The following is a 12,082-nucleotide window of genomic DNA, read 5'->3' as shown; positions in this document are numbered from 1 at the left end:
CTTGGAGTAGTTAACCATTTTGTATCCAGTCACAGCTAGAGTTTTCTTCAATGAACTCATAGCGCATATATTTGTGCTAACACACTTGCCGTACCCCTTCAAATTCAAATCTTGAAAATGTGTGCGCAGAAATAAAAATGTTCAAATGATTATTTTGAATGTTGCCAAAAGGCAAAAGGGGAGGGTACAGATTGGGGGTTGTTAGTAACTGTAGTTAGTAGTTACCATATCAAAATATGTAGAGGAACATTTTGATCTGTACCCCCCCCCCCATGGAAAACATGACCTTATTTTCCACACAATACAGGGAGTGTGAATTTCAAATGGAATTACCTAAATGGATGACTATATACATCTATGCACCCCTGTTTGGAGAAGCAAAATCATGTCTACCATAGGGGATGTATGGAATTCAACTTTAGTAGCCCAATATTTCTTGACACTTATAAGCTCTTATACTGATGATGACAGTATTTTCTCATCCATGTTTCAGGGAGCTGTGAAGCATCTTCAGCTACAGCCAAGGGAGCTACAAGACTATGAAAACCAGATGGAACTGGTTCTTACCAGGTACCTACGCAGACTGCAATGGCTGCTGGGAGCTAGCAGAAGGACATTTGGGACTGTGGTAGAAAAACAGGTAAGTGGTCATTTCCCTGTCGAGTTTTGTTTGGTGGGGGTAAACTTTTTATTTGTATTGCCCAGGACTACAATGTAATTAGGGGCATTCATCAAAATATGGGCTATTCTGGTTGAAATCCAGTCATCCCCTATGAAAGACATGACCTAATCTTCCACACAAGGAGTGTGAATTTCAAATGGTTTTACCTTAATGGGTGACTCCAATTGAATTCTACACCCCTGTGGAAGACTGAGGTCATGTTTTCCATAGGGTGGTGTGTATTGGGTTGAATTGAAATAGCCCAATGGGGATGGGGGTTACTCCCAGGTGTTATACTTAACTCCTCTGGGACATTTGGTGACAATCATGAGGTATACATTAGTGGTCTTTGGGTGAAAAAGTGCTAAAGGTTAAGGCTTTGTACTTGAAAAGTTTGAAAACTTTGCAACATTGGGTAAACATTTTACAAGAATATAGTTTAAATTGATCTTTACAATTCTTTCCATGCCCACACATCGCTTACCCCTGGTCACATACACATTTGTATGAGTCTGAGAAATTTTACATAATAAGCATATCCCATTTTCTATTTAGGTGATAATTCTAGTTGATACATCAGGGTCGATGGTAACACATATGGATGAACTGAAGAGAGAAATGGTAGCGTTGATATGGGACCAATTCAAGAGAGAAAAGATCAGGTAAGGGCTTGTATATATCTATCAAGAAATATGTCAATTCCCTGCCTAAATCATGTGACTTGGGATTCCTAAGTCACATGATTTAGGAATGCTCTCTGTATTCCTAAGTCATTTGACTTTGGGTGACTTGAAGTGACCTCCACTTGAGATGAGTCTGGTATTTATTTGTAGTTATGTAAAAAGAGACATGTGTAGCAGCCAACAAGTGCATCCTTTTGATCTTTTGATAAGGTTGTAAACAATATTCTCATCCTATTTTATTATGATAAAAAGAATACTTACAAAAGTCTTTCTGCCATTTCATTCATATATTTTAGTTTCAACCTGATTCGGTTTTCTGGAGACATAGAGCCATGGCGCCCTCAAGTGGTAGAGCCGACAGAAGAGAACTGTCACGATGCAGTGCGCTGGGTGTCAACATTTGTACCTGCTGGGAACACATGTACATTGGAAGCGCTATCGGTAAGATGTGAATAATGACAAACCAAACTATACACAGTAGGTCATAGGTCTAGAAACTGGTGAAGTTATTCAGCTATTCCATTTGATATACTCACTCCCCTGTTGAATATTTAAGAAAGGTCTTCCACAGATGGAGCATAGTTTTCAAATAGAATAGACAATTGGATAACTTCCATTTGAAATACTAACTCCAGTTGTGGAAGATATAGGCAGGGGGTTATGGATTTGGTTTTTGGAACTGGGGGGGGGGTACAAATGTACCGACAGAAATATTTTTTGCCAATAGAAGTTGTGAATTGTTGACCCTAATTTTGTTTGCTCAGTGTGCTCAAGAATCTAAAAAGTGGTTCAGGAGAGGGGTCTGGGGTGCAGAGAAAAATTGTCAATTGTTAACCCTAGATATTTTCTTACCAAGGCCTATCATTTAGCAACAGCCTAAGATGTACCAATGTTAGTTAGATGAGCCGGGGGCACTCCCCCCTCCACTGGCCACACCACTGTAGGGGTGCGTTTGTTTTCACTTACAAACATGGACTTTGAGTCCACACTTACAATGTATGTAGTGAAAAATCACACATTGTGAACCGTGGATGTCCATGGTCGTAAGACAGCGGCAGAGAGTGCTATACAGCATATCTTTGCATGTGGGGTAGGGTCCTCTATCGTAGGTGTAATACCAGGGTTAGTCGATTAACTTTCATAATTCACAGAATCCACGTTTGGATTATGATATGTATGTGTGTGGTGGTCCACGGTTGTCGGTGAAAACGTGTAGGGGTGTGTGTGGGTGGGGCGTGTTGTGCTTGGCATACATGTGCAGAAATAAGAAAATCACTTTACTCATGTTTTCCCATTTTGTTCGCAATCCACAGAGAGCTTTCCAAGATAAGAATGTATCAGCCATATATCTGCTGACTGATGGTAAGCCAGACAGCAGCTGTGCCAGGGTACTGAGAGAAGTAGCCAATATGAACACCATCAGAGGGGTTAAGATACATGCTATATCATTCAACTGTCAAGATGAGTAAGTCAATAGAGAGGTCATATTAATTCCCACTGCATGATAACCAGTGCCTTACACAGCCACCTGCCAATCCTGGTGTGCCTCCAAGATAGGCGCTTGAAAGATGATATGTTGCAGAATATAGCATGTGTGTGTGGCTTGTTTTGTTTTTTTTGGGAGGGGGGAAGGGTAGGGGTATGCATGAAGAAATAGAGAAGATATGTACATACTTATAATAGGGATGACCAATGAACCATCAACTTGATTAGAACACTCCCATAGACATGCAGGGAGCTCATCTGTGCACTGCTTGCACAGACATTTCTAAATTGATCTCATTCTTTTATTTTTCAATATTTTTCTGTAAAAATTGGGGAAGTTAATGCCAATTATATTTTATAACTATCTTGCAAATTACAGCAACATAACTTATTTCATTTTCCTGTAAGTGCGAGTCAAAATTGGTCCATCGCCACAGTGCGCTTAATTGCCAGTGGCTGAGTTAAGCACTGCTCAAGAATGGCACAAAATATTCATGTCAATAATTTCAGGTGAAAAACGTGGCCTACTGAGCTGAAATTTGGCAGAGTTGCCAGTAATACCTCTATCATACCCTCTGTAAAAAGGTTAAAATATTGAAAAAGTAGATCTCGAGTTTGGAATTTCCATACTCCTTTCGAATCATGCTAAGCAGACACCTTTCTGAACATAAATTTGAAGTTTCGTGCTCATTTGATGTATTTTTCACCTGATTTCAACCCTAAACGTTTTCTTATATTTAGGCCCATACCATCTACAGCTTGCTGCTGGCTATACCTTGTTTAGAACTTTCAAAAGAAGTACCTGAATGTGCAACTGTTTCAAAATAGCCCGCGAAAGTCATGCAGGGAACACTCAGAGGTCATGTATTGAATTGTTTTGAATGAGGAATACTACGGGAACCAGCACCTTTTGTTAGAAGTCACACATGAGCATGATGAGTGAAGTGGATAACCTCTATTGTTGTGAATGAGTCAATGACCTTCAATCACACTTAAGATTTAATTTGCATACACCTACTAATTGGTCATATTAAACCCAATAACATCGAAATTTTTGGTTGTGAAAAAAAAAGTTTACCTGGACTTAGTGCAATTTTGATTTTGTGCCATATCGGCCATCTTGGATGATTTTTGGCAAATGTTAAGCTAAATGCATGATTTCAATGCCTCGGTTTGAAAAAATAATTTATGCCATTGACTAGTAAAGTGCCATTTCATAAGAAACCCTTTGATACTTTCACAATATGCTTGTTTCATGTTTGCATATATGTTAAAATAAAGAAATATATAAAGGTAAATATATGCTTATGCCAATTTTGCTCCCAATTGATATTTTTGGACCTTGTCATTTTATTTCGTTCCAATGACCGGTTAGAATGGGAAACTTTGAAAATTCATAATTCGAAAAGTTTTTGACCGATTTTGACCATTTAACCACTAAAATACTTCTATCCAGAAAACAATCTTTTGTAGCAATAGGGGCAACATGAAATTTTGATGGTTATCCCTACTTATAAGAATGTACATGTATCAGCCATATATCTGTTGACTGATGGTAAACCAGATAGTAGCTGTGCTAGGGTACTGAGAGAAGTAGCCAATATGAACACCATCAGAGGAGTTAAGATACATGCTATATCATTCAACTGTCAAGATGAGTCAAAATGAAAAGGTTATATGCGACACGATCTGGTCCATGGGAGCCAAAGGAGTTTATTACATTACACATACAATAGGCTCTCATTTACTGAAAACACCCAAGGTCTAGCATACTTGGCTCTAAAGTTATGAAGTTTTTTGATAAACAATACAGTACAGTACACATTGCTTTGCTTGATATTTTTATATAGGCTTATTCCAGTTGAAATACATACACCCGCTATGGAACACATAAACTTAATCTCTCACACAGGATGTAGATTTCAAAATGGAGTCACCCATTTAAGTAACCCCATTTGAAATTCACACTCTTTGTGTGAAAGATTAAGGTTATGTGTTCCATAGGGGGTATATGGATTTCTTCTGTCCCTATTTCTGAAAAAGAGATGGGTGGCTGTGTCTGATGAAATTTGGTAGTACTAGCAATGTAGCAAAGGGAGTTGCTTATTAATTCAGCACTTTATTAAAGGGGCATAGCCTGATCGCTAATAGCCTCATCCCCAGAACCCCAGATTTTACTGGAAGTGGTATAAATTTTGATATCAGAAGAAAGATACCTGTAAAATTTCAGGGCTCCAAGATATTTAGTTTGAATGTTATGAATGAAAAGGTGCACCTTTTGGTCCACCAATTATTAATACACAGTATTCCTATGGGGTTAAAAATTACATTTTTAGCTCTCATATCAAAATGAATTGAAACACCGGCGTGAAACTTCACAGATGGGAATTGGTGGTAAAGGTCATTCAATCAAGAAGAAAACTTTATATAGTTAAATCGGGCGATGCCCCTTTAAGTATTTAACTTATTTAATAAAAAAAAAATGCAAGGCTTAATCTGAAAATAATTTTGACATGCTTTTGTTCTTAGGACTGCCAATACATTCCTGCGTCAATTAGCAGCCATGTGTAGAGGGCGCTATCATCGCTGCTTTGCTGGTATGGATGGTGATCTGATGGTCCATAAACTTTTGGATGAAGGATTCAAAGATTGCAGCGTAAGTTGAAGGCAGATCTTTTGTGGTATTTTGTAAATGAATTGCAGAAAAGTGTCAGTTATTCTGGAAGAGGCTCATTTGGATACTTCAATGTTCATTTAGTAGAAAAGAAAAAGGGCAAGGTACACCAACTTGACACGGAGAAACAAGTAAAATACAGTCTAGACGGTATGTGGGGGCGGGGGAGAGAAAAACAGCAAATGTATCATAGGCATAAAAGTATTGGTAAAGTTCGCTAGCCAAAAATGACCAATTCCAAGGCCCACAGAAGTGTTTTAACAGGTTTAAAAACCTGCAAAAACAACAGTGATCAATGGAAATTCCAAATGTGCACAAGAGCAAGTGATAAAAATCACTGTGCACATAAGCAGACATAATAAACCAAACAACCAATGTAGGCACAAAAGCAGGCAAAGTTTGTTGGCCAAAAATTGCCAAATTGATGAAAATCACTGTGCACACTGATAAGCAAACAAACAAAACCAAAAAACGGCATTTCGAGCAGACAAACTGCTTTTCTTCAGGGACAGACAACAAAATAAACTAGACTTAGCTGTGGTCTAAGACCACGAACACAGCCGTGTTGTGACCCCTTAATGACCTTTGACCCCAAAATATATGATAGCCCCATAGACATTGGCTAATGTCAATGCACATTTGCACGTGGCATCACTATGCCATGTTATTTCTGGCAGAAGGGGCATTTTGAAGGTTTTTCGTCTCAGACCGGAAGTGACCCCTTGATGACCATTGACCCAAAATAAAAAAAATACCACATATACACTGGGTAACCACAATTCATATATGAACATACCGTTACTGTCCTTTGTTGTTCTTAGCTAATAAAAATTTTTGAAGGTATTTCGTTTTATACCGGAAGTGACCCCTTAATGACCTTTGACCCCAAATCTGTGTACACCCCATACACACTGGGTAACACCAATGCATGTGTGCAAGTGGCGTCACTGTCCTACGTAATTTGTGGCAGAAGATGCATTTTATAAGTATTTTGTTTTATACCGGAAGTGACCCCTTAATGACCTTTGACCCCGAATTAAAAAATACCACATATACACTGGGCAACCACAATTTATGTGTGCATATACCGCTACTGTCCTACGTTTTTCTTAGCTAATAAAATTTTTTGAAGATATTTCGTTTTATACCGGAAGTGACCCCTTAATGACCTTTGACCCCAAATTTGTGCACACCCCATAGACACTAGGTAATTATAATACATGTGGGCAAGTGGCGTCACTGTCCTACGTAATTTGTGGGAGAAGATGCATTTTAAAGGTTATTTCGTTTTATACCGGAAGTGACCCCTTAATGACCTTTGACCCCAAATCTGTGTACACCCCATAGACACTGGGTAATGACAATGCATGTGTGCAAGTGGCGTCACTGTCCTACAGAATCTGTGGAAGAAGATGCATTTTAAAGGTATTTTGTTTTATACCGGAAGTGACCCCTTAATGAGCTTTGACCCCAAATAAAAAAAAATACCACATATACATTGGGTGACTGCAGATCATATGTGAACATACCGTTACTGTGCTATGTTTTACTTAGCTAATAAAAAATTTGAAGGTTTTTCGTTTTATACCGGAAGTGACCCCTTAATGACCTTTGACCCCAAATCTGTGTACACAACATAGACACTGGATAATTACAATGCATGTGTGCAAGTGGCATCACTGTCCTACGTAATTTGTAGGAGAAGATGCATTTTGAGTTGAAATCACGTTTTTGACCCCTGTGACCCCTGCGTGACCTTTGACCCCACAAGTTTCATGTGACATGTAGGGGCACGGTCAATGATCATTGTGACCAAGTTAGGTCAAAATCGGTGTAAGCATGTGAGTGCTAGAGCAAATGTAATGGTTGACAGAAGAAAGAAGAAAGAAAGAAGAAAGAAAGAAAGAACCTGTAAGAAAACTAACGTCACGGCTGTGTAAAAAAATCAAACAGCGAAAACTACAGTAAGTGTTTTCTAAAGAGATATCCATGTAATCACATTTTTGGAGTCTCAATGTTTCAAACCTTCTGTCTGGTTTCTTATTTTGGTCTGCAATCAATTCAATATGGCTTATTGTCCATAAGAGTCGCTATATTTAGCATTAATGTTAACTTTTTTGTCATCTTGCAGTACCCAACTCTTCCACAGTTTGAGAGTGATGACCTTCGTCTTCTGGTGAATGAGATAGAGCAGGCACGGCACTTCTTATCTCAGTCCAGATCGTTCCGTAAGCTGTTTGCTGCAACATCAAAACCACATGATAAAAGTAAGTTGCATCATCTTAATCTATCTGTCATGTATAGGACAGCCAAGAATAATTATGTTGCAAACAAGAGAGATTACATGGCTTGCAGAATGTCAGTAGAACAGAGTTTCTGTTTTCATCACATAACCGAAAGCTGTGTTTTTTTTTCACTAACCTGTGTTTTTTGAACAAATGTCATATTGCAGTTTTTATGATTTGCTTTAATTTAATTTTGACAACCCTGGATAACCAAGAAAGCCTCTATTTTGATTTTAACTTTTGATCCAAACACAGGGAATTAATTCCTACCTCAAAATTTTCAGATGGAATTTTCACTCTGCTCACAGAGTGACTGTATCAGGTCATGATCTTTTTGACCTTTTGACCTGATAACAGACTCGTAGACTCCTGAAAGTTTGAACCGGCCCCCATCTTTGTTGAGAGATGGTTGGTTGGCTTTGATGTGTACTGCTTCTTTGACACCACGCTGGAACCACCTACTGTTATTTCTGTTGGGGTTCATTTGCTACACCTGTACAGGTTGGGAACACTCCACTCAGGGATTAACACCCTACTCATAGAAACTGACTGCGAGATACATTTTCAGATATGGCTCTCAGTACACGGGACCAATGGCATAGCAACCCCTTCAAAGGACTATATACTTTTGTGATTCATTTTCCCAATTTCGAATGAACCATGTTGCCTCATGTTCTGTTCAGAATTACTGGATTTCTATTAATTGTCCATTCTTTTTCCATTCCATTTTCAGATAAGTCATCTGATTGTTCAACTCCTTCAAAACCTGACAGCAACAAAACATCAGTATCAGTGGGAGGGAGCTGAAATGAACTACTCACCACTGATTTCTAGTTAGCAACACCACAGATATGCATCCAGAGAAGATATCTTACACTTCCCATAATGCATTTCTTCCATTTCAGTTTTCTGTACTGATTTGCTATCTATACAATTCAGCAAATTACTTCAGCAGTGTCCATCTGCCCTGTCTGATTATGGTTTATCCTTAGTGTAAGAGAGCACGAAATACTAATAGGATTAGAGTTAGGGTTAGGTTTAGGGTTAGGGTAAAGGGTAGGGTTAGGATTAGAGTTGGGATTTGTTTGATATTCTCTTAGACAAAGGATACACCCTGATTATTACGTAAAAAGAACAAAGTCACAGGTTGCTACGCAACTTGACCAGCGAATGGGGTGCCGATGTGATGATGATGATGATGTGATTCAATTAGCCAAACAGAATCCCACTTCCATATACGCCATAAACTGCACCAAATTTACAGAACGCTGAAGTTCTCTGCTGAAAACTATAGTGCAACATGGGTTGATAGTGACGATTAATGTACCTCTATGAACAGAACACATCCAGATCTTACAAAATATGTTTTTACTATGACTATTGACCCATGTTTAGCCAGTCTATTCTCAACATGAAAACAAAGGGAACCAGTACAAAGCAATCGGTGTGTCACTTGATGTAATGGGACCTGTGATGCATCATTCTGGCAAAGGATTCTATGGGAAGAGTAAGATATCTTCTCTGTGATTGGCTGTTCCATTTGTAAAACACATCCCTTGTGGAAGATTTTGGAATTCAAACCAAATTCAAGTTTTAGCCATTGTAGACCCAACCTTTTCCACCCCAAAACAGAGGGGGACATTTTGGAAATTAAAGAAAAAATTCCAAGAATGGATCAAAATGTGTGAAATCCAAGTTGATTTCAAAATTGTCATTGTTTTTGCTTAGATCTGACTTTTTACATAAAATACACAAAATTTCTTCTGGAATTGAGACAGCAGTGTTATTTTCCACAGGGTGTGTAGATTTCAAATGGAATAATCTAATCATCTTTCACTGGGGGTGTGGATTTCAAGTGGAATAGACCAATCGTCTTCTACAGGGGGTGTAGATATTAAGTGGAATAGTTCATTGGCCTTGGAGCGACTCTCCATTGTTTCTGTCTGTTGGTAGATATGAAAATGAGTGGTTTGTACATGTAAACCAGTCTGAAAGCTGGCAATTTTACCTGGAAATTGGAAGCGTAATATTTCTGGAATACAGTCCAACCTCTTTTATCTGGCACATTATTCGCCAAACAGGCTGCATAGCATTGCATGACCTAGATTACGCAATGATCAGTCGGACACCGCTGAATACTATAGATGCTTCAGAGGATTAAATAATAAGGTGTTAAAACAATATGTTGTTTTCTGAGAATATGTGATGGAAAACGCAGAATCCAGTGCAAAGGGCGTTTATAGCCAACCCTGGTTTCTGCAGTTATTATTGTGACTGATTAAGCAGTGTAGATTGTGCTGGTGGATTATTCCAGTTGAAATCCACACCCCCTATAGAAGACTTGACCCTTAATGTGCAACACAGGGAGTATGAATTTTGTAGTCTACACCCCCTGTGTGGGAGATAAAGGGCATGTCTTCCATAGGGTTTATGGATTTCAACTGGAATAGCCCAATGCATCTACATGATAGGATAAAAGTAAAGTGTCGGATATGTGCTGTTAAACCATTAGGCCTATAAAATAAATGCTGTGTCGGACGAAGGTCTTTGAATATGATAGGGCAGTGTACATCCACTGGAATATGGTCATAGAAAAACATGTGCACTGCAAATGTATACAAGAGAGCAATGACTCAACGTTTTGGGTGATGCCATTAAGCTATTTACGTTTCATATAGAAGACCATATTTCACAGTGCAATTTAGTTATTATACATAGTAATATTTGAAAGTGAATTATGAGAGCAATATTTTTTTTTTCATTATGTATTTCATATTGTGTATTGTAGATATAGATACCAAAAAGTAATAGCAACAAATGTATTCAGTTATTTCTGTATTAAGCAAATAATGTGTGTGCTATTAATTACTGATTACAGAAGAAGCAAGGTTTATACTTAACATATAGCAATCTACTGGACAGTGGCCAGTGGCGGCACTCTGAGGGCAAGGGGCATTTGCCCCCCTAATATTTTTCTTGCCCCCCAGTTTGCCCCCCGTTTGCCATAGCATGAGTCAGCCTATTAGGTTGCACCAGTACGTATTGAGGGGCACTGGGTCTGATTGAGGGGGCACCAGCCATTTTTTGGTATTTTTTTCTATAGAATTTGTCAAATTTTTGACTCTGTTGGGAGGGGGGACATGCCCCTATGGTGCTACTCCATTGCTGCTGATTACAGAAATAAACAGCACTTTTCTGAATTAAAATGTAAGAAATTGAATGTCTCTATGCAATAGCTCATCCTATAACATCCTCAAGGCAGCAGCTATGGGTAATGCCATGATTTCTCTGTGATGCGGAAAAACAGAAAAATTCATGGAATTCGGGGTTTGGTCACGGAAATTTGAAAAGGCCACAAAATAGTGAAAAAATTTGTAAAATGTCTAACTTTTGTGTTGATTTGTAAATTTAAAAAAGAAAAGTGATTATTTAGCAGTAATCAACCATTGATGATGCTCAATTTTAATGGCGATGTTGAGGGAGACCACAGTAAAAATGGACATGTCTGACAAAGTACACTTTTAAAACATGTTTGTTTTTGCTTTTCAGTGCTTTATTGTGGAAAACAGAAAATCATGGAAATCATACAATTTGTAACACAGATTTTAAGTTTTGTAACACAGAGAAATTATGGCTTTAACTATGGGGAGGGAGGGAGGTAGCAATGTGAGCATTAATTTGACCTACAATAATGCTCATGGATCATAATACGTTGAATTGCCTCATAACGGCATAGATCCATAAACCCCCTATGGAAGACATGACCTTAATCTCCCACACAGGGGTGTAGATTTCAAATGGAGTCACCCATTCAGGTAACCCTTTGAAATTCACACTCCCTGTGTGGAAGAGTAAAGTCATGTCTTCCATAGGGGTATGGATTTCAACTGGAATAGGCCAATATCAAGACACCTTTGTTATAATCATGAATGCCTTTTGTCCATTTTTGCCTTTTTGTATTATTGAGACACACCTTGATATGTATATTTCTGTAGGATGTTTTTGTATTTTTGTTGAATAGATTACTGAAAAAAATATGTATGTATGACATGTTTCGATGAAATTATTAAATATTAATATTATTATTAATAAATTTCTTAAGAATAAATTTGCTTGTCGAGTTATAATTATTATGTGTCTACACCAATACATTCCCATACCTTACTGTATATTCAAATGCAATTTTCTCAGCTACGAAGTGACTGGTTGTTTACATTCTTTAAAAACCATGATCTAGGGAGTCTTATTAAAAGACAACAAAGTGAATGGTGATGCTAACAAATTTGAGATACAA

General features: G+C 38.1%; 1 protein-coding gene across 1 annotated transcript in view; it reads left to right on the top strand.

The window, feature by feature from the left end:
* LOC140165081 (von Willebrand factor A domain-containing protein 3A-like) overlaps positions 1-8,644 on the top strand; it is a 61,271-nt gene extending 52,627 nt beyond the window's left edge. The window contains exons 27-33 of the mRNA XM_072188504.1: positions 494-640; positions 1,217-1,323; positions 1,641-1,785; positions 2,658-2,809; positions 5,359-5,485; positions 7,635-7,770; positions 8,522-8,644. Coding sequence (XP_072044605.1) covers positions 494-640; positions 1,217-1,323; positions 1,641-1,785; positions 2,658-2,809; positions 5,359-5,485; positions 7,635-7,770; positions 8,522-8,595 — 888 coding nt within the window. The 3' untranslated portion in view covers positions 8,596-8,644. The remainder of the gene's footprint in view (positions 1-493; positions 641-1,216; positions 1,324-1,640; positions 1,786-2,657; positions 2,810-5,358; positions 5,486-7,634; positions 7,771-8,521) is intronic.
* Positions 8,645-12,082: the final 3,438 nt, after the last annotated feature.

This window comes from Amphiura filiformis, chromosome 11, assembly GCF_039555335.1.
Source record: "Amphiura filiformis chromosome 11, Afil_fr2py, whole genome shotgun sequence".
Lineage (NCBI taxonomy): Eukaryota > Metazoa > Echinodermata > Ophiuroidea > Amphilepidida > Amphiuridae > Amphiura > Amphiura filiformis.
Note: the sequence above shows the minus strand (reverse complement) of the source record. Positions and strands in the feature narration are given on the sequence as shown.